The following is a 23,573-nucleotide window of genomic DNA, read 5'->3' as shown; positions in this document are numbered from 1 at the left end:
GGCATGTGCCCTTGACCAGAATGGAACTTGGGACCCTTCAATCCGCAGGCCAACGCTCTGTCCACTGAACCAAACCGGCCAGGGCTATTTCTGTTTTATCTTCACGAGTTTTATTGAAAAGTGGAATGAGAATATATGCAAAACAAAGGAAGTTTTAGTTTGGTCTTCATGGACTTGGAACCTTAGTACTTCGATTAGAGAGGGCTCTTTCAGTGCCGCTAGCAACAACGCCTATAAACACCCCGTTACCATTGAGGAGAAACGGACTTCACGTGGCTACACATCAGCAACAACAAGCAGTTGAATGATTTGACCATTCATGGTTTGGACACGAACTTCATTTTACTCATCTCTTGGACATGAACTTTAGACGTGAAAAGTAAAAGGAGGCGATACACTGGCATCCTGTTTGTGAAGATCATTTTCTCCAGCGAATATTTTGGGGATTCAAAGGAAACTTCCTTTTCTTGTTCTTGCCACCTGAATGTATTCTCTGCCTCATATTCTTCTGTCTCATCCGCCAAAATATCCCTCTTGGCCAAAGCCTTGCTCATTGGTTTTGTATCTGCATCTAGATGAGCAATATTTCTAATTGTGTCAAGATGGGTTTCTCATCCCTCATGGGAAAGTTACTGCCAGCTTCCAGCGAATGGACCAGGTCCCCGTGATAAACAGCTCGGATGGGCGGGTTTTCCTGACTTTGTCTTTGCCTGAGGGACCACTTCGCTTTCAGCCCTGCTTCCAAAGGATTATTCGTGCTTTGCAAAGCACGACGCTTTTGAGCCCAAAAGGAAGGATGAAGAAACATCTGCGGTATCTTTTTCTAATCTTAGAAGTTCAATTTCGGTGTTTTTTTTTTCTGGTTGATTTCCGCTTGAATATTTGCGATCTTATGTAGCCTGGAGAAGTTCACACAGCCAGAATCGGAGGTGCCAAAGGGCTCCCCAGGGTAAACTCACAGCAGCCATAAAACTCCAGATTCACACTTTGAAGCTACACATGAAGGACCAACTATGGCCTATAGGGGGCGGGAGAGGACTATTTATCTCATGGCTGAAATTAGTGCCACCCTAGATTATTTTTACCAGAATATTTTAATAATTTTTAAAATGTTTCAATAACAGTTGGCATACAATATTTGTTTCAGGTGAACAACATAATGATTAGACAGTTATACAACTTGTTAAGTGATCACCCTAAGTTTAGAGTATTTTTTATTTATTTTTTTATTTTTAAAAATATATTTTATTGATTTTTTTACAGAGAGGTAGGGAGAGAGATAGAGTTAGAAACATCGATGGGAGAGAAACATCGATCAGCTGCCTCCTGCCCACCCCCCACTGGGGATGTGCCCGCAACCCAGGTACATGCCCTTGGCCGGAATCAAACCTGGGACCCTTCAGTCCGCAGGCCGACGCTCTGTCCACTGAGCCAAACCGGCTACGGCTGCCTAATTTTTTTACAGGTACTACGATTTTATGTTGTTTACTCAGATTTTGTAGCCTTAAAGCTTCGAAATGGCGTCCAGTTCTAAGTCTGCTTTTATTAGTGATGATATTGTTAAATATGTCAATTCTTGCTATGAAGATGACAATTTTGTGGAAGATATTGGAGAAGGGTGTCCCTCTATTTTAACATTATATGTTTTGTTCAAATTTTTTTCTACTAGTATTTTATGATACAATCAGAAAACAATATATGTCAAAGATGAAAACGAGTGTAGTAAAGGTCTTCTTAAGTTTTTGAATATGTACCTTTATTTACTTGCGATTCATAATTTTTTCCCTAAACTGCTGTAATATCAGCAAAAATGCCTTGGCAATTTCAGCATAGTTCCAAGGATATTGGTTGGCCCTCAAAGGGTTACATTCCTAAACTTCAAACTGGCACAGCGCCCAGGGCCCATGATACTTTTAAGAATCCACAAAAGTGGGATCATTTGGGTTTTTTAAAAATATGTTTTTATTGATGTCAGAGAGGAAGGGAAAGAGAGAGAAACATCAGGGATGAATCAGTGATGAGAGAGAATCATTGATTGGCTGCCTCCTGTACGCCCCCCGCTGGGGATCGAGCCCATAACCCAGGCATGTCCCCCTGGCCACAATCGAACCTGGGACCCTTTAGTCCGCAGGCCGGTGCTCTATCCATTGAGCCAAACCAGCCAGGCATGAAAGCCTTTTTGAACAGGTCCACTTAAACCTGACCTCTCAAACGTGAGAAGGAGCTAGCATATGATGAGCTGGGAAAGAGCATTCTGGCAGAAAGAGAAGCGCTAGCAAAGGATCTCAGGTGGAAAGAATATGGTGCAATCAAGAAACCGAAGATGAGCCCAGCCTGCTTAGCTCAGTGATGTGTGTCGACCAATGAACCAGGAAGTCATGATTCGATTCCCGGGTCGGGGTACATCCCCAGGTTGCAGGCTCGAACCCCAGGGTGGAGCACGCAGGAGGCAGCCAGTCAATGGTTCTCATCATTGATGTTTCTCTCTCTCCCTCTGAAATCAATAAAAACATTTTTTTTAAAAAAAAAAAAAGGAAAAAGATGAAAAGGGGCTGGGTGGATGGGTGAAAAGATGAAGAGATTAAGAGGCACAAATTGGGATTTAAAGTACAGTACAGCCCTGACCCGTTTGGCTCAGTGGATAGAGCGTCGGCCTGTGGACTGAAAGGTTCCAGGTTCGATTCTGGTCAAGGGCATGTACCTTGGTTGTGGGCACATCCCCAGTGGGGAGTGTGCAGGAGGCAGCTGATCGATGTTTCTCATCGATGTTTCTAACTCTCTATACCTCTCCCTCTACAAAAAATCAATAAAATATATGTTTTTATTGAATTTAGGAAGAGGAAGGGAGAGGGTGGGTGGGAGGCAGAAACATTGCCGTGGGAGACAAACATCAAACAGCTGTCTCCGCAAGCACCCAGGCCGAGGATTGAGTCTGCATCCTGGGCATGTGCCCCGGGCTGGGAATTGAACCTGTGCGCTTCCGGTGTGAAGGGTGGCATTCAACCAACTGAGCCGCACTGGCTAGGGCTGCAAAATTGCTTTTAAAGGAAGAAGCTGGTGGCAGGCAGTGAGTTCAGGCTTCATTCTGATGCAGTGGGAAGCAACATGGGTGGGGTTACCTTGGAGAGTGAGATCATCTGATTTACATCCTGAGAAGCTCACTGCCTGCTGTGTGGGACAAATTCGGAAGTTGGGAGAGAATACTCTTTTTTATTTATTTCAGAAAAGAAGGGAGAGGGAGAGAGAGATAGACACATCAGTGACGAGAGAGAATCATTGACCAGCAGCCTCCTGCACGAATAATCTTGACACGGAAGTCATCTGCATAGCACTCAAGTGTGAAGCGGTGAGGGGTGCAAGTGACCTTGGGTATTGGTCAATATACCAGATATACCAGATGTTGGGATTAAAGGGATAAACAAAGAGATGTGGTATTTCTTGTATGTAGCCATCAGCAAGTAGAGGTGACTATTCTACCAGAAAATCATAAATACTTAAGAGCAATGTGAAACCATCCCTTGAATTTAAGCAGGAAAATGACATGATCTGTTTTACATTTTTTAAAATATATTTTATTGATTTTTTACAGAGAAAAAGGGAGAGGAATAGAGAGTTCGAAACACCGATGAGAGAGAAACATCGATCAGCTGCCTCCTGCACGCCTCCTACTGGGGATGTGCCCACAACCAAGGCACACGCCCTTGACCGGAATCGAACCTGGGACCCTTCAGTCCGCAGTCTGATGCTCTATCCACTGAGCCAAACCAGTTAGGGCTGGTTTACATTTTTTTTTAAAATATATTTTGTTGATTTTTTACAGAGAGGAAGGGAGAGGGATAGAGAGTCAGAAACATCGATGAGAGAGAAACATTGATCAGCTGCCTCCTGCACACCCCCCACTGGGGATGTGACTGCAACCAAGGTACATGCCCTTGATCGGAATCGAACCTGGGACCCTTGAGTTCGCAGGCCGACGCGCCATCCACTAAGCCAAACCGGTTAGGGCTGGTTTACATTTTTAAAACATATTTTTTATTGGTTTCAGAGAGGGAGAGATAGAAACATCAATAATAGGAGAATCATTGGTGGGCTGCCTCCTGCATGCCCCCCACTGGAGAGCAAGCCAGTAACCCAGGCCTGTGCCATGACTGGGAATCAAACCGTGACCTCCTGGCTCATAGGTTGAGGGGTTGCTTGTTCAATTCCCGGTCAAGGGCTCTTACCTGGGTTGTAGGCTCGATCCCTGACAAACTTGGGGGCACATGTGGGAAGCAACCAACGTGTCTCCCTCGCATTGTTTTGTTTCTCTCTCACCCCTCCCTTGATTCCACTCTCTAAAATTCAATGGAAGAAACATCCTCCGGTGAGGATTAACAACAGCAACAACAACAAAAGCAGAGTTAACCAAAAAGCAGTACATTTCTCTTAGAACCATATGCTGTCCCGGAAACAGATCCCCAAGCGATGAACTATATCCTCCCACATTTGGCCAAGACCGGGAATGGGAGACCCACTTAGAGCAGCGGCAGCAGCAGAACCAGGAGAGATGGTGGAATATAGGGCCCTTGAGGAAATAGTGATTCAGGACAGAGGCAGCAAGAATAATGATTTTGGGGGGAAAGTTAACTAGAACTCAATCCTCCTCCCACGGTACAATGACATCAGAGAAGTCATAGTAGAGAGAGATCGTATAAATGTAACGGACGTAGAGATGTCTGGACAGAGCTCAACCCTTTTAACTATGAGCAAAATCACTCAAGAGACAAATCTCTTAAAAAAAATGTCTTTTATTGATTTTAGAGATAAAGGGGTAGGAAGATAGAAACACAGAGAAAGAAACGTGGATTGGCTGCCTCCCACGCTGCCCCCACTGGAGATCAAGTCCACAACCCTGGCATGTGCTCCGACTGGGAAATGAACGGGTGCATGGGACAACGCTCAACTCACTGAACCACACCAGCCAGACCAGGAGACAAATCTTACCTCTGTGTGGAGTGTGGGGTCGCCTTGGAGAAAGTTTGCCTTACGGTATGTTTCAGAACTCACATGGGAGAAAAACCCTACCAACGTGCAGGCAGAAATCACCCCTCTCTCAGTCGGAGAGAATTGACACTTACGAGAAACTATATTTGCAGGGAATTCAGGAAGTTATTTTCCGGGAGAGACTGCTTCACACCTAAGGATCTATCAAGGAGAGAAACCTTACAATGTGAGCCTTCAGAGAGAAGTCTCAGCCTTTTCTCCTTCCTTACTCCACATCACAGAACGGGCCCTGGAGAGAAACATGGGTGTGGTCATCGTGGGAAAGGCATCGAACGCAGCTCAGCACTTGTCATGCGACGTCAGAGAACTCATACTGGGAGGAACCCTATACGTAGAGTCGGCGTGGAAGGACTTCAGGGGGTGTCCTCGCTTTTTTCAACACAAGGACTCATACTACAGAACAGGACACGGAGGGTCAACATGGCAGGTTTTGAAGGATGACTGTCACCTTATTTGACACCAGGAAGTTCATATAGAGAAACTCATCTATATCTATATATATATCTAAAAGCTTAAGCGACCATTACGACCAGAACAACCGGTCGACCAGTCGCTATGACGTGCACTGACCACCCAGGGGCAGATGCTCCATGCAGGAGCTGCCCCCTGGTGGTCTATGTGCTCCCATAGCCAACCTCCTGTGGCCCCTTCCCACCGCCTACCAACCTCCCGTGGTCCCTCCCCTCTGCTGGCCAGCCCCCCGCCAAATAGGCCCCGATTGGGGGGCTGGCCAGTTAACCTCCTGAGGTCCTTCCCCGCAGCCAGCCAGTCCCCCAATAGGCCTCAATCGCCAGCCAGGCCAAGGGACCCCACCCATGCACTGATTTGTGCACCGGGCCTATAGTTGGATATAATATAACAAAGCTGTGGCTGTGGCTCCCTGCAGTCACGGATGAGCAGGTATGAACAGTTATGCTCTGCATATGCCCTTGATTCGCCCTAGAAACACAATTCAATGGGACTCAGAGTGTAGGCCTGAATGATAATGTCTCATGGAAATGACTGCCCTAGATAACAAAATGTAAATGTTAAAGACAACAGCATCTACATTTTATTTATTGACTTTTTTATAGCAAAGGTGGAAATTTATTGAAGAACAAGTATAGACTCCCACGTGGGAAGGCGGAAAGAGACCCCTTTATTGATTTTTTAAAAATATATTTTATTGATTTATTACAGAGAGAAAGGGAGAGATAGAGAGTCAGAAACATCGATGAGAGAGAAACATCGATCAGCTGCCTCCTGCACATCTCCCACTGGGGATGTGCCCGCAACCCAGGTACATGCCTTTGACCGGAATCGAACCTGGGACCTTTCAGTCCGCAGGCCGACGCTCCATCCACTGAGCCAAACTGGTTTTGGCTGATTTTTTTTTTTTTTAAGAGAGAGAAACATCAATTTGTTGTTCCACTTATCTATGCATCCATTGGTTGTTTCATATATGCCCTGACCGGGGATTGAACCTGGAACCTTGGTGTATTTGGACAACGCTGTAACCAACAGAGCCACCTGGCCAGGACAGCATCTATCTTCTTACATCATATATGAATCAGAGAACCACCCAATTTAAAGTGTCATGCAGAGATCATTCATCTTTTAGTATCACAGGGATCACTCTTTATAGAACTAGTGGCCTGGTGCACAAAATTCATGCACATTAAAAGAAAATTAATTAGAGGAAATATTTTACTATTGCTATTTGCCCTTTCTCTATAATAGAAGTATCAGAGATGAAAATTAGTAAAACGTATATGAAAATCTCCCTTCTGTCAGAGTCTGGGGCGTGCTACGGGACCCAGAGTCAAGTCCCTGCCCACCTGCGCACACCTTGATATTGTTCGAGACCCAGAGCCAGCTGGCCCCACCCCGTCAAGCCCCATGGGGGGGGGGGGCACGACCTCAGGTCCCTCAGCCTGGCCTCAGGTCCCCTGGCTCCAGCATGACAACCACTTGCATATTAGCTCTTCATTATATAGGATATTCAGAGAAGCAAGCTGGAAAACAAACCACCCATGTTTTTCCTGCATAATCCAAAAGCTGTCCCTTCAAACAAATCACGGAGCTTTACAGCAACTCACCAACGTTTCACAGGTGGTGGTCTGCTATTAACTTTAAAACAAGCCTCACATGCCCTGACCGGTTTGGCTCAGTGGATAGAGGATTGGCCTAAGGAATGAAAGGTCCCAGGTTTGATTCCAGTCAAGGGCATGCACCTTGGTTGCAGGCACATCCCCAGTAGGGAGTGTGCAGGAGGCAGCTGGTCGGTGTTTCTCTCTCATCGATGTTTTTAGCTCTCTATCCCTCTCCCTTCCTCTCTGTGAAAAAAATCAATAAAATATATTTTCAAAACAAGCATCACAGAGAATGGTGTGCATTTTCACTCTTCCAGGGGCATCGTCAGTGTCCAGTCAGGACTGCAATGACACACCACAACCTGGGGAAGTATTCATACTCCAAGGATGATGCAAACCTCACAATCTTTGACCAAAATCCCCTAAAAAGCTGGGTTTGGGAGGCAACCTGACCCACAGATGCCCCAATGGGTATCGGAAGTGTTCTGGGGAAAGGGAGAATTGGAAGTTCTTACAGGATAAAAAAGACTGTATAGATGTAATTAAGGATTTTGAGATAGGGAAATTATCCTGGATTACTTCTGAGCCCAATGTCATCACAATTGCCCTCGTTTTGTTTTTACTGATTTTTTTCAGAGAAAGAGAAACATCAATTTGTTGTTCTATTTTTTTAAAATATATTTTTATTGATTTCAGGGAGGAAGGGAGAGGGAGAGATAGAAACATCAATTATGAGAATCATTGATCAGCTGCCTCCTGCATGCCCCCCACTGAAGATGGAGCCCACAACCCGGGCATATGCCCTTGACTGGGCTCGAACCCAGGACCCTTTAGTCCATAGGCTGATGCTCTATCCTCTGAGCCAAACTGTCTAGGGCTTGTTGTTGTACTTATGTCTTTATTCATTGATTGATTCTTGCATGTGCCCTGACTGGGGATCGAACCCACAACCTTGGTGTATGTGCATGATGCTCTAACCAACTGAGCTGCCCAGCCAGAGCACAATGGCTCTTGTTTAAAAGAGGCAGGAGAACCCTAGCCGGTTTGGCTCAGTGGACAGAGCATCGGCCTGTGGACTGTAGGGTCCCGAGTTCAAGGGCACATGCCTGGATTGTGGGCTCCATCGCCAGTGGGGGGAGTGCAGGAGGTAGCCAATCAATTATTCTCTCATCTTTGATATTTCCTTCTCCCTCTCCCTTCCTTTCTGAAATAATATACATAATATTATTTATATATATAATATATTATATATATATGTATATATATATATATATATATTTAAAGGCAGGAGAGTCAGAGTTAAAGAAGACAATGTGATGCCTTGATGAGGTGGCTCAGTTGGCTGGAGTGCTGTCCCATACACCAAAAATGTTTTGGGTTCAATCCTGGTGGAGGCACATACCTAGATTGTGGGTTCAATCCCAGTTTGGGGTGCATACGGGAAGCAGTCAATTGATTTTTCTCTCACACTGATGTTTCTCTCTCTCCCCTTTCCCTCAAACCACTAAACATATCCTTGGGTGAGGACTTAAATAAATACTAATTTTTAAAAGGCGGCCATGTGATGACAGATTCAGAGTGAGAGAGCCACTTGAAGATACTACACTGCTGCCTTTGGTGATGGAGAAAGAGGCGAAGGAATGCAACGCAGGTGGTCTCTAGAATCCGGAAAAGGCAAGGAAACGAATTTTCCCTAGAGACTCTAGAACAGCGGTTCTCAACCTGTGGTTGCGACCCCTTTGGGGGTCGAACAACCCTTTCACAGGGGTCGCCTAAATACATCCTGCATATCAGATATTTACATTACAATTCATAACAGTAGCAACATGACAGTTATGAAGTAGCAACGAAAATAATTTTATGGTTGGGGGTCACCACAACATGAGGAACTGTATTAAAGGGTCACAGCATTAGGAAGGTTGAGAACCACTGCTCTAGAAGGAACTTAGCCCTGCCAATCTTTTTATATTATTATTATTGATTTCAGAGAGGAAGGGATAGGGAAAGAGAGATAGAAACATCAATGATGAGAGAGTGTCACTGATCAGCTGTCTTCTGCATGCTCCCTACTGGGGATTAAGCCTGCAACCCAGCATGTGCCCTTGATCAGAATCAAACCCGGGACCCTTCAGTCCGCAGGATGATGCTCTATCCACTGAACCACACCGGCCAGGGCTGGCAAGACCCATTTTGGATGTCTAACCTCCAGAGGTGTGAGGTGATAAATCTGTGCTCTGTTAAAGCCATACAGTTTGTGGTCGTTTGGTACAATGGCAAAGGAAACAAATACACTCCCTTATGCCAGTAACTTAAGGCAAATATGGCATGGCTCCAGGCCAGCGGTTCTCAACCTGTGGGTCGCGACCCCCTTGGCGGTCGAACGACCCTTTCACAGGGGTTGCCTAAGACCATCCTGCATAGCAGATATTTACATTAGGATTCATAACAGTAGCAACATTACAGTTATGAGGTAGCAACGAAAATCATTTTATGGTTGGGTCACAACATGAGGAACTGTATTTAAAGGGCCACTGCCCAGTGCGATGGTTGGAACTGTGACAACCAACTCGAGACCACGAGGATACAAGCCTTAGGAATAACCCAGGCAACAGTGAGGAGGACTGAGCCAAAGGACGGAGGGTGCCTGGCGAAGGGTGACAGTCAAGGTCCGGAACCACCCCTGGAAGCCATGTCTCTGGGCGTCACGCGATGTCAGATAACAGATGGTGGCCGATTCTGTTACTTGTGGCCAAAACACATCGTACACAACAACCCCTTCTTGCTCCCAACCAGCTTCCGAGCCGTGCTCACCTGACCCAGAGTCACTCCTCTAGGGAGGAGGACATCCCAGAGGAGAGGTCCCCGTAGTCGGCAGGAAGGGCCATCTCCTCAGCCATGCTGCTGCCGAGAAGGCGAGGAGACACTCCAGAGTCCCAAGGGTATGATGTAAAAACACACAGTGGGCCCTGGCTGGGTCGGCTCAGTGGATAGTGTTGTTGGCCTGCGGACTGAAGGGTCCCAGGTTCGATTCCGGTTGGGGGCACATGCCTGGGTTGTGGGCTCAATCGGCATGCTGGAGGTGGCCGATCCATGACTCTCTCTCATCATTGATGTTTCCCTCTCTCTCTCCCTTACTCTGAAATCAATAAAACAAACAAACAAAAAAAACACAGTGGGACCAAGAGGAAGTGGTCGCTTCACCTCTCAAACACTATTCCTCAGTCACTGGTGACGTAAGAGTCCCCTCTGGGTGAGAAAACATAAAAAGGTGCTTAATACAAACCACACACCTCAATTCAAAACAGTGGTGCCATCTTGCTGGCGTACAAGATGAACCCCCCCAGCCACCTCCAAAAAACCATCCTGTGGTTATAACTGTGTGCTATCGATGGCTTTGTTTATTAGCAAAATGACAAGGAACGTTTTTCGAACCAGTAGTTGCCGGGGACGTTTCTCCTCGAGATGAGTTTGAATCCAACGTGTCTGCTCTTGTGAACAACGGCCACCATCTCCTTCCCTCACATTCGAGGAAGCAAGTAAAGAGCCAAGTCCAAGGGCCCGGCTCCCAAAAGGGCGGATGGAATCCCGTTTGCTCTCGCATTGAGCGTAATGATAATTTGGGGTTCACAACTGGCCTCCCCATTCTGGCACGTGGTGAGCATTTTCGTTCATGCAGGCTCACTTGTCATTCTTTCCAGAGACTTGTTTTCCTGTAGGCCCCCGGCATTTCCCACAATCCCAGGCATTCTATGTTTTTACGAGTCTACTGTGAGAGCAATCTCCTTTTCAACATACCTGTGAAGTTTATAGAGATTTTGTGTGTATGTGTTGATTTCTGTATCTTTGCTATTCTGCCTGGTTTACTGGAATCTCATTGAATTTTAAAATGTTCCAGTGGGGTTTAAGTGTGTCCATGTTATTTATCTTCCAGATAGTTACAGCAAGCATTTAGGTCTGTTTTATATCTGACTTGTGGTAACAGGAAATCCAGAAATGTTTACATTCAGATGGCTGAGGGCAGATCCTTCTTTCATTTTGTATATCTATTCGTGCATATTGAGTAGAGGTGTGAATAAACAAGAGAGACTTAAGAAGAAAGATGGAAAAGAAACAAACAAACAAAACCGAGAAGAAAAAAAAAAGAAGAAAGATGGGCCCTGATCGGTTTGGCTCAGTGGATAGAGTGTCAGCCTGCGGACTGAAGGGTCCCAGATTCGATTCTGGTCAAGGGCATGTACCTTGGTTGCGGATACATCCCCAGTGGGGGGTGTGCGGGAGGCAGCTGGTCGATGTTTCTCTCTCATTGATGTTTCTAACTCCGTATCCCTCTCCCTTCCTCTCTGTGAAAAATCAATAAAATATTTTTTTAAAAAAGAAGAATGATGGGTGTAGAGTTTCATCAGAGAGGAAACGGTTGACTCCCTAAGGCTGAGAGAAATGTTGAAATGGCTCGAATCCAGGACCGGCAGTGAGCGTGTGGCCGGCTTGTCCTCTGTCTACACCGTAGTGGCTGAAGTATGAAACATTCCCACACTGAGGATCACAAGAGGGAAAGGAGGGTCTGGTCCTCGGTGACACTGGTGGGCAGCTTAGCCAGTAGCAGGAGCCACCGACTTAAAGACTTTCCGTTCCGCTGCGGGAACACTGTCTGTTCTTTAAATCAGTTGGGTTTTCAGTCATCTACAACCACACACACACACTGTGGGACACAGGATGCAAAGGCAAGCACTGGCTTACTCCAAACCGGGCTGACTGGTTTGTCCGGCATTCTGTGGACGTCCCACATTCCTCTTGGAGACGTGCCATTTCTGGAAGCCTGTGTGGTCTGCCTCTGCTCTGAGCTCAGAGTCTTCCCCTTCCCCCAGGTGCTATGTCAGATCTGGATGATCTTAAAGTTGATCTTATCTTTGATGGTATGGAGAACAGGTGAAGAGGGAATGTGTAGCCGTAATAAATAGACTCCAGAGCGTATTTTCTGGGAAATAGTTATGGTACAGGTAAAATGCCAAATAATTAATTCCTGCTTCTTCAACCTGAAGTTCTCAAGCTCCAAGGAGTTCCAAGAAGGGTCCTAGAGGTTCATGTTTTAAAGACAGAAAGGTGTACCTTTCTTCTTCTTTCAAATGAATTTAACATGTATTCCTCTGCATGTGAAAACATTTGAGATGCTCTGTGCAATGAAACAAGAGACAATGGTGATCAAATCACAAGTTCATGATCCAGTCACATGACTGGCTTATGACTCAACTGAATGCCACCCACGACCATAGTGATTTGGACAGCATATAGTTTTGTATCTGTTATTCTTGGTCATATGTTATTTAAATTAAGCAGACAGTGGACTATTGGTTAAAGAAAGCATATGAAGAATGTTAATATATTTTGACAATTCAGTATCTTAATAAACATGCGAGTCTGACTACATGGAGCATATTAAAAAAGAAAAAGTACAACTTAAACTTTGCAATTGAGTGAAACAACTATTATTGATAATCCATCGATTTTCATATGTGATCCACAATGCCTTGCTGCAATTCTAAATTCCAAATACATATCTAATGAAAAGTTTCTTCTTATATATTATGTATCAGCAAAATTTACCTGAACTAACAAACTAACTTTGTCTTTCTCGAACCTAGGGTGACCCTTCACATATTCAAGTGTTTAACGGCCAGAGGGGGCCCAGACCTATTGGTATGTACATATTAAGTAATGTATGTACCTTACTATCCTGCTGAAATCCAAACACTTGTGAATTCCAAAATACTACTGGCCCTTAAGGTTTTCAACGAGGGATCGGGCCCCTGTCTGCAAAACATTTTTGACATCTTACATGCATAATAGTTAATATTTGTTCAGAAATGCTCTTTTTTTTTTTTACATAATCAAATGATGGTCAATTAAATAGCATGCTTAATTCGCTAAAGAGGAAAAAAGGACAAAATTAATCATTAAAAGTTGTATTCAAGTGGCTTTTAAGTCCAACTATGGAAACTGAAGAAACTACGTTATCATGGACTGGGGATGGTGTTTTATCTATAATGGCCAAAAGAATCCAAAGAAATGCTGTTAGGATCAGAGACATCCGGATGGTCTCCGAGTAAATATTTACCTGCAAAAAAATCGACAGACTTACTGGGTAACTGCAATACTATGGACAATGCACAGCCTGCAGGCGGGTGCTCTCCACGGCGGCCGTAAGACTTAATAATTTCTGAAACACATTCCAGCAGGCAGTAAACAAGAGGACCCAAGGGAGGCATGGGGCTGCTGAGATCTGCAAGGAGACCAGGTCCTGGGTCTGAGGAGCATGGGAGAGCCCAAAGCATGGAGAGAGAGAGAACATCAGAGCCTGTATCCTGGGGCCTGAGGAAGAGGAGAGAAGACTGGATGCTGGAGTCTGAGGAAGGCAAGAGAATACTTTTTCCGGGCTCTCAAGGAAGAAGGCTGTTGGGCCTGAGGAAGAAGGTATGTCATGTCCCGGCAGTGACAGACTTGCTCCATTTCCAAGACATGGGCACCTTGGCTCCTGGGACAAGGATTCTTTGCTTAAGCAAACTGTAGGCAGGTCCCTCTGCAGCCTTTCTCCACCAAGGCTCATCTCTGGAATCATCGTAGCAAGAATCATGGTAATTCAGTTTGTCAAGAATTCCCTAACCTTGATATCTAATAAAACTCCTCATCCTCATTATAGTCCCCCAGGGGACATCCGGTCTCCCTGGCTTGCCCCTAGCAGGAATCCTTTCAGGTGGGTTCAACCATAACCCCCTCAACCTCCCCCAAAACGACTTGATATCTCCTCTTTGTCACTTGCTATCCACTAACAACCTCCTCCTCAACCCCATCCCATCCCAATCTTTCTCCTTGTCAATAACCCGCCCCCCCACTTGTTCTGGTTGTATTCTGAATTAAGCCAGGTTCAATAATGCAGTCTCTCTTCCCCTGTTATAATTTTTTTATGGAATATAATCTATTTTTCAGCCCAGCCAGTGTGTCTCAGTGGTTGAGTATCGACCTGTGAACCAGGAGGTCAGGACGCAGCAGACCTGGGTTGCAGGTTCCAGCCCCAGTCGAGGGTGTGAAGGAGGCAGCCCATCAGTGATTCTCGCTCATCATTGGTGCTTACCTCTCTCTCCCTCTCCCTTCCTCTCTGAAATCAATCAATAAATATATATATATATATATATATATATATATATATATACTTTTAAAATAATTTAATTATTTGAATGTTTTTAAAAATATTATTGATGTTTTACAGAGAGGGAGGGAGAGGGATAGTTAGAAACATGATGAGAGAGAAACATCCATCAGCTGCCTCCTGCACGCGACCCACAGGTTGAGAACCGCTGAACCGCGGTGTCCGTGTCACACTTAACCCAAACCTTCTCACCGCCCTCCCTAAGCTTCCGGGGAAAGTCCCCACCAGACCTTGGGCTGGTTTTAGCCACGCCCCCAGCACCGCAAGCACCGCCCCTTCCGTCTTGCCGTGGACGCACACTTAGCCCCGCCCCCGCGTACGTACCTCAGTCCTGTCGCTCCCTCAACCAGAGGACGTTAGCCCCGCCCCAAGCTTCCGGCCTGCCCCTCCTCCAATCCTAGGAACTTGGTGGACATTAGCCCCGCCCCCCACAGGCTCCCCTTCCTGTTCCCGCCCTGCCCTCCTCCACATCGAGAATTAGCCACGGCTCCTACACGTCCGACCCTAAGCGCCCTGCTTTCTCCCCAAAGGACTAATAACCAGCCTCGTCTCCTACCAACTAGTTCTAACCCAGTCAGCACTTCCGGCACAGTCTTCTCCCCGCTCCAACTTCCGGTTCACCCCCACGCGTGGGCGCCCTCCTGGTCGGGCATCACTTGTCTCCCGGCCTGCGTCGCCGCCCACGCAGGGGTGGTTGGGACTTTGCGGCCTGGCGTGCACCGACCCCTTCCCCCGCAGGTGTCCCCTTGCCCGGCGGGACCGCCGGGGTCACACGGGTGAAAGCCCTCTTCCTGGCCGCCTTGGCTTCGTCGGCCGCCCCGAGTTGCCCAGATAAGATGGCCGCCGCCTGGGAGCGGCCGGCGCGGCGCGCCGCGGGGGTGTCTGGGAGTTGTAGTCCTGGCCCGAGCACTGACGCACTTGGCCGCGGGGCGCCGGGCGCCATTGTGCACTACGCGCGGGTGAGTCCGGAGGGAAACTTCCGCCCGTCGGGGACTCGGCGGTGCCGGCCCAGCCCGGGGCCTCCGCCGCGGGGCTGGGAGGGGCGCTGTGGTGGGTGTTGTGGGTCGGAGCAAGAAGGCAACTCCCCGCGCGCGTGGGCTGGCCAACGCCCTCTCTTCACCTCCCCCCTCCCCCACCCGGCGTGGGCGGTGAGGCCCGGAGGCGGCTCCCGCCAGATGCGGAACGTGGGAGGGGATCCCTGTCCGGCGGGAAGCGGCGGGAAGCGGCGTCCACGCGCCTGGGGGCAGGTGGAGGCCACCCCTCGGGGCGTTTTCGCTGACCCGGCCGTTTGGGGACCGAGGCGGGGCTCCTGGGCGTTGCCCTCACGCTGCTCCCCCTTCCCAATTCCATCCTCTTAGGACTCCGCCCTTTCCCGCCAGCCGCGTCGGAGAGGAAGGCATGGCCTCCGGGCTTCCGATGGCCTGGTTGCATGTGAGTAGAGGCCTCCTTGGGTTTTAGGGTACCCGGGCCTGGATGGGGGGGGTGGGAGGAGCGGATGGGGGTGGGGTGCCCCTGGGGCCTCGAGCCCCGGGCGGGAGAGCCGGGTGGAGGGAGGGGCCGCAGGTGCTTAGCTTCCCAAGGGAGTGTTACTGTTGAGGTCCCTAACCGGGATTCTCAATACATCTATAATAATAATCTATAATTATAAAAGCATAATATGCTAATTAGACTGGACAGCCGGACGACCTTCCGGACGACCTTCCGGGCAAAGCTGGGCTGCCAGGGGCCAAGCCCCTCGCATGAATTTCGTGCATCAGGCCTCTAGTGTGTGTGTGTGTATGTTTTTTTGTGGTTTTATTTAATATATTTTATTGATTTTTTTAGAGGAAGGGAGAGGGAGAGAGAGATAGAAACATCAATGACGAGAGAGAATCATTGATGGGCTGCCTCCTGCACACCCCCCACTGGGAATCGAGCCAGAATCGAACCTGGGACCCCTCAGTCCACAGGCCGACACTCTATCCATTGAGCCAAACCAGCTAGGGCCGTGGTCGGCAAACTGCGGCTCACGAGCCACATGCGGCTCTTTGGCCCCTTGAGTGTGGCTCTTCCTAAGCCTTAGGAGTACCCTAGTTAAGTTAATAACAATGTACCTACCTATATAGTTTAAGTTTAAAAAATTTGGCTCTCAAAAGAAATTTCAATCGTCGTACTGTTGATATTGGGCTCTGTTTACTAAAGAGTTTGTTGACCACTGATGCCAGGGCATATATATGTTTTAATATACATATTTTTAAGTATATTTTTCTTCATTTCAGAGAGGGAGGAAGAGGGAAAGAGATAGAAACATAAGTGATAAGAGAGAACCAGGGGTGGGCTGCCTCTTGCATGCCCCCTGCTGGGGATCGGGCCGCAACCCCTAGGAATCAAACCCTGACCACTTGGTTCCTGGGATAATGCACAACCACTGAGCCACACCGGCCAGGCCAACCACACTCCTATTTATTTATATTTTTCATATTTAATTTTTATTTTCTTAAAAATATTTGTATTGATTTGAGAGAGGGAGGGAGAGGGAAAGAGATGGAAGCATCAGTGATGAGTGAGAATCATGGATCGGCTGCTTCCTGACACCCCACACTGGGGATCGAGCCCGAAAACCCCAGAGCGTGCCCCCACCAGGAATGCAACCCTGACCACTGAGCCATGCCCGCCAGGCAGATCACACTCATTTTTCGATTCACCCCATAACAAAGAAACAGAATTTCCGGAGGATGAGGCCCAGAAATCAGAATTTTAAAAAGATTCCCAAGTGATTCTAATGGGCAGCCAAGGTTGAGAACCACTGGGCTTTAAGAACATCAAGAACCCTCTTCAGCCGCATGGCCTGAGTGGAGCCCAGCTTGGGATTGCTCAGGGTCAGGCGGACGCAGGAACACCCGATGAGACCCCGGGCACCCTCTCCGGTCCTCTGGTAGCTTGTGCCTGCCCGTCCTCAGCCCCCCACATCGTCCTGTCACTCGGAAAGGTGACACGCCCCAGCTGAACAGGAACCTGTGGCTTTTAGGAACTGGTGGCTTTTGAAGATGTGAGCCTGGGTTTTGACCCGGAAGAGTGGGAACTGCTGGAGCCTGAGCAGAAGTCCCTGTACAGACAGGTGGTGCTGGAGAACTACAGGAACCTGGCCTCCGTGGGTAAGCCCGGCCTCCGCGTCGAGAAAGATGTGCGCTTTGCTGCTGATTGTGGTGCCGCTGACCTGTGTGTGTCTGCTTGGGCTCAGGCTGCAGGGGTCAGAGTGCAAGAGTCGAGGCCCGGAGCTTGAGGGAGAGGGCTTTATTTTGTACCCCTGGGTAAAGGGCATCTTCACCTGTGACTTCGGAAGCAAGCGTCACCTAGCCCACCCCTCAGAGGCCTTGAATTCCAGAGGGCATGGTGTCCGCGTCCAGCAGCTCAGGGGTGGCGTCCCAGACCCTGACCCCTTCCATCTCCGGGGTTAGGGTGAACGTTTCCACTCTTAGGTCGGTAACTGGGTAACTGCAACATGACTCCAAGCATCACTTTCCTGTCAAAAAGCAGGACGAAGGGGATGGGCAGCCCCGGTTGGTGGTGGTTTCCCAGCTGTTGTATTTAGCAAAAGAGAAAAAGCCCTATGGCCCCTCTGACACACTTCCCTTGATGACTTGCTGGCCAGAACTGGGTCCACTGCCAGCTTTACCAGCAAGGGAGTCCCGGAAAGCAAGCAGCAGCGGACACGGTCGGTGGGCGGGTTATCATCACCGCCCTAGACCAGCGATGGCGAACCTTTTGAGCTCGGCGTGCCAGCATTTTGAAAAACCCTCACTTAACTCTGGTGCCGTGTCACATATGGAAACTTTTTGATATTTGCAACCAGAGTAAAACAAAGACTTATATTTTTGATATTTATTTTATATATTTAAATGCCATTTAACAAAGAAAAATCAACCAAAAAAATGAGTTTGCGTGTCACCTCGGACACGCGAGTCATAGTTCACCATCACTGCCCTAGACCACAGTCACATTCTAGGAGACCAGGTGCCACAGCAGCAAAGCATTTTCTTCCGAACGCCGACCCGCAAGTCCTGTCTCTCTTCCCTTGGGCAGAATATCAGCTTTCCAAGCCAGAGGTGGTGTCTCGGTTAGAGGAGGAGGAAGAGCTCTGGTCGGTGGAGAGAGGAGTTCCTCAAGACACCTTTTCAGGTGAGCGCCAGGCACGCGGCGTCCTGGCAGGGAATGGGCTGACTGGACAGGGAACTGGGCGGGGTGCTGGGGTGAGTGTCTGCAGACACGCTGCCTTTTCCTCGGGCCTCAGGGTCAGGGTGTGCTGCTTGGTTGAACGTGAACCTGGTGCTGGTGGTCGGCTGGCTCCACTCATTGTCGACTGCTCTCCCCTCATGTAACCACCACTAACGGGTGTGTCCCTGGCCAGGCTTTTTAAAAATTATTAATCCTCACCTGAGGATATTCTGTCCATAGCTTTTCAGAGAGGGGGAGGGAGACATCAACTGGTTGCCTCCCACATATGCCCTATCCAGGGGTGGGTAGTGAACTGCAACCCAGGTGCGTGCCCTTGACCAGGAATCGAACCCGCAAGACACTCTAATCCACAGACCACCAGTTGGCGACCGCTGCTCCAATCACTGAAAAACACCAGCCTTTTCTTTTTATGTTTACGTATATGTATATGAATTCTGTCCCCTACTCAACTATAGTTTGAAATAAGTTTTTACCTTTATGGTGGTGCTTTCAGTATAGTGTTTAACAATTTAAGATGTTCAGCACTATTATCAAGCAGCCTTTGTGTTAGATCAGGAGTGGGGAACCTTTTTTCTGCCAGGGACCATTTAGATATTTATAAAATCAAAATTATCCACTTAAAAACTAGCCTGCTGTATTTGGTCAAACATTTGATGAACTCACCCCTAGTGCCTTGACAGGGCCAGACGTTCCCCACCCGTGGTAGATGACTTTGCCCCATTAGCTGTGGGCTCATGGAAGTGTTCTGAGTGTGTCTAAGGTAGGCTGGGTTAACTGCATTTTCAAGTTAGGATGTTTTCAACTTAGGATGGGTTTATTGGGACATAACTCATCCCTAAGTCGAGGGACATTTGTATATGTTTATATTTTGGGTTGTTCTTAACACAGGTCTGGTTCGTTTTAAAAGATGCAGTATAGTTCATATTTAATTTTTTGCTTGATGGACATTCAAGTTGTTGGAAAAAAAATTCCTTGTATACATTTTATTTTTTGGCACATTGAAGTTGGTTTTTCTTGTAGGTAGGATTTATAGAAATGGAACTTGAGAATCAACCAAGATGTAAGCCGAAAGTGGTAGCAACAAATTGCTGTGTAAAATTCTTTAAGCCCTGGCTGGTGCGCTCAGTGGCTAGAGTGTTGGCCATGCCCCCAAGGGCTGCAGGTTCGATTCCAAGTCCAGGGCACCTGTCTGGGCTGCAAGTTTGATCCCCCACCGATGTTTCTCTCTCTGTCCCCCTCCCTTACACTCTCTCTAAAAAATCAATGGGAAAAATATTGTCTGGTGAGGAGTAAAAAAAATAAGTTTTAGATTTTATTTATTTTTATTCCTGTTCTAGGCTCTATACCATACATAGGTAGGTTGTACAAGTATTTTTGTTTCCTAGCTGCCAGGGAGGATGAGATCAGGGCTTGTGCCAGCGCAGAAACCATGTGTAGGAGGCTCAGCAGGGCACTCGCCCTGGCCAGGCATCAGGGGACAGCGCCTGGCTCCTCTGCCATCAGGTCCTGTCTGTGTGTGTCCCTGAGGGACGGTGCCTGGCTCCTCTGATGTCAGAGTCCCTTCACCTCCCGGCACCGTGGAAGCCCTCCTGTGTCCTGTGCAAGGCACTGATCACTCTGGTGGTGCCGTCTTGGACTTTGTGGTCTGGTAGTTTATAGCTTCTGCAGACAAGTTGCACAGATGGGACCGTGCTCACATAAATAGTGGTGCGTCCGGAGGGAAAGGGCCTGGCGTAAAGGGAGCGTGGGGATGGACCACAGGAGGTGGTCGTGGACACTGTGGGGTGAGATTTAAGCTGATTCCGGGGGTGGGGTGGGTAGGTGGGATTCTGCAGACTTTTAAGAGTGATGGTGAAGAGAGCTTCCAGGCATGGAGACAGAGTTTAGGGTGACAGATTGGAGCTTGGCATATTCGGGTGTGCCGCGCCAGCATGGCCAAGGGTGAACCTGAGTGGGGGTGATGAAAGGCTTAGAAAAGACAGACACGAGAACAAAAGCTGGGTCTCGGAGGACGCTGCCCTCTCTGATGGAGAGAGACAGCGCCCACAAGCCGTGTCTTTATTTTATAGCAGATGCCATGAGGCAAAGTAGGGGCGTGATCAAGATGTTTACAACATTCTCATTGGTTTCAACCCTACTCAACTACGTGCACCTGATAGATCACTCAGGCACGTGGGGCCACGTGTTTGGACCACAGGTTCAAGCTTACAGCTATAGCTGTTGGCTAATTGTGCTGGGAAGGCTCTGCCCTCCAAGCTAGGACTTGCACGTGGCAATGAGAGGACCATGCCCTCTCCTCAGTCCAAGGCTTGAACCTGTCCAAAACACTGTAGCAGCACCCCATATTCGGGGAACAACATGTCACCCAATTGGGGGCAGGCGGCAGGTAACCGTCACGTATTGACATGCAGCTGAAGTTCAGCAGGTGCACAGGGCCTGCTGTGCAGGTGGTTTGAGTTTCAATGAGGTGTATGTGGCTTTTCACAGCTCACTCTGGGGGCTTGTGAAGAAAGAACGGTGGTAGGCAGCTGGAAGCCGTGGCCGAGGTAGCATCTGGGGAAGAGGTGATGGTACTTGGCCTGAGAGAGCAGTCGTGGGGCTGGCATGGTGCTTCTCCCCATTCAGAGGTGGACACAGTGGGCTGGGCGAGTGACTGACCAAGGGGGCAAGTGAGGAACCTGCCGGCAATCCCCACAGGCAAAGGCTTCCAGGAACTTCCTGTGACGAGCATTTGTTGCATGTGTATTTACCACATAAGTTCTTTCTGTATCTCATTCTTAAAATACAATAATGAAGAACTTTTGGCATTGTGCAGTGACACGGGGAAGTCTGGTTAAGGCATAGGTTTTTGAAGGGTAGAAATAGATGTTTAGTTTTTCTTATTATGTTGAAATAACTTTTTTGCCCTAGCTGGTTTGGCTCACTGGATAGAGTGTCAGCGTGTGGACCAAAGTGTCCCACGTTCGATTCCTGTCAAGGGCACTTATAAATAATGATGATGATAATAATAATAATAATAATAATAATAATAATAATTTTTTAAACAAAAGAGTTGCATGGAGAGTACAAAGAACTCCCTAGTAACTTTCACCTAGATTCAAGTGTTTGGAATTGTCCCATGTCTTGACCCGTTCTGTTAATGACTTATGAATGAGAGGGGCCTTAGAAGTTTGTGAGTTGAGTGCACCTTTCTGGACCTCAGGAGGCCTGGGCAATGTATTAAAAGCATGGAAATCGTAGGTGTTTGGAATGGCATGCTTTCCTGTTAGAGGAGACAGCCATCTCTTGCAGTGGTCACTTTCTCCCAACACTGCTAGAGCTGTGCTACAGCTCATGCAGAGGAGGGGAAATGAGTGGAAACCAGACCTTTGTGACACAGCTCAACTCACCTCACATGCCCCTCTGGCTCCCCATGATTGCAACAATGGCAGCATGGGTGTTGGTGGAAGTAGAAGGAAATGGTAAACACTTGAGACAGAGGGCATTCGTTTTCATATAGGTGCTGATTTGAAAAGATGTTGTGAAGATAAGGAATGTGGAGAAATATTTTGTCGTTGTTTTGTTGTTGTTAATCCTCACCCAAAGATACTTTTCCATTGATTTTTTAGGGAAAGTGAAAAAGAGAGGAAAAGACAGAGAGAAACATTGATGTGTGAGAAACAAATCTATTGGTTGCCTCCTGAATGAGCCCTGACCAGGGCCCTCACCTGGGAGGAGCCTGCAGCCAAGGTACAGGCCCTTGACTGGAATCTAACCCGGGACCCTTTGGTCTGCAGGCCGATGCTCTATCCACTGATCAAAACTGGCTAGGGCATATGTGGAGAAATATTTGATGGTACTCAGATCTTCAACCATCACCCAGTGTTCTTTAAAGAAGGTTTTGCCATATGTGTGGTTCGCGTAGAAAACTTGACGCGTAATCTAGATTTAACCCTTAGGAAAGCAATGGAGTGAAGACACTGTTTTGAAGGTCATGATTGTAGGAAAGCTTGCAGGACATTTAACTTTTTTGATTTGTCAAGAAATTAAGCAGAAGATGAGCTCTACAAATATGAATGTGGCAACTCTCAAAGGAGTACTAACATTAGTAGGAAAAAAAAACATGAGAATTTTGTTGGAAGAGAAGGAAATCCTTCCCTACACATGGGAGACTACCATGCAGAGACTGAACGGAGTTAGACCTCTTCATGAGTTTTCAACATGATGACTCAAACAGACGTAATCTAAGGAATATGGCCATAGCAGGAAAGGCTTCTGGTCTGATTCAGTCAGTTTTGAGAGAATTCATACTGGACCCCCCAAAAATCTAATCATATGGAAAAAGTTCTAACATCAAGTAATTACATCTGAGAAATGTGAAACCATGGGGATGCGATTGCTGTGGAAAAGGCCGGAGGAGTAGCGCTCTCGTTCAGCCTCACAAGTCATACTGGAATGTGCCGGAGGATGTGGCCAGTGTTGGGAAGGCTTCAGGAATCACAGAATCCACGGCAAGCCCTTCAGTAGGAGTCCTCGTCGTGTCCCGCAACAGAGGACTCATATGAGAGGTCACTCTCAATGCAACCTGCGCAGGTGAAAGCCACAGCCTTGGTCTCACCTTACCTGACAGCAAGCAAACAAAAAGCCTTACACTGGATTGAAGCAACCATATTGAAGAAGAATGAAATGTCTCACTCTGTTTTTATACCAAATAAGTCATACAGGAGGCAAACTGCATAAAACAGATGATAAAAGTATACAAATAAAACAGGTCCTGCTTTCCCAGCTTGTCCTGTTATCTGACCTGAACACCTGGAACAAATATTAAGTAACATGGGTGAGGACAGGCATCCCTATTTCAATTTGTGATGTGTCCCCAGTTGCTAAGACAGTCACTGAATCTCTGACTCAGGAAACTTGAGTGAATAAGTACTGCACGAGGGCATCTTAAAGAGAGGAGGCTTTGAAGACAAAGCAAGGCTTTGCGATGAGAGTGTGTAAGGGATGATGAAGGAAATCTTGAGATGAAATGGTGCTATGAAGAACTCTGAGAGCTCACGTCC

At 47.6% G+C, this 23,573-nt stretch overlaps 2 protein-coding genes and 1 pseudogene across 3 annotated transcripts in view; 2 read left to right on the top strand and 1 right to left on the bottom strand.

Annotated features, from left to right (window-relative positions):
- Window positions 1-23,573, top strand: part of ZNF544 (zinc finger protein 544) — a 276,321-nt gene that overhangs the window by 216,976 nt on the left and 35,772 nt on the right. The gene's annotated exons all lie outside the window — the stretch shown is intronic.
- Window positions 39-11,921, bottom strand: LOC132217207 (HAUS augmin-like complex subunit 2; annotated as a pseudogene).
- The window catches only part of LOC132217204 (uncharacterized), a 58,322-nt gene continuing 52,228 nt past the window's right edge, over window positions 17,480-23,573 (top strand). Inside the window, exons 1-2 of the mRNA XM_059667278.1 lie at window positions 17,480-18,022; window positions 18,265-18,474. Of these exons, the coding sequence (XP_059523261.1) occupies window positions 17,932-18,022; window positions 18,265-18,474 (301 nt within the window). The 5' untranslated portion in view covers window positions 17,480-17,931. The remainder of the gene's footprint in view (window positions 18,023-18,264; window positions 18,475-23,573) is intronic.

The sequence above is a fragment of the Myotis daubentonii genome, chromosome 15 (genome assembly GCF_963259705.1).
Source record: "Myotis daubentonii chromosome 15, mMyoDau2.1, whole genome shotgun sequence".
Taxonomy (NCBI): Eukaryota; Metazoa; Chordata; class Mammalia; order Chiroptera; family Vespertilionidae; genus Myotis; species Myotis daubentonii.
The sequence above is the reverse complement of the archived record's forward strand: the minus strand, read 5'-3'. Positions and strand labels throughout refer to the sequence as shown.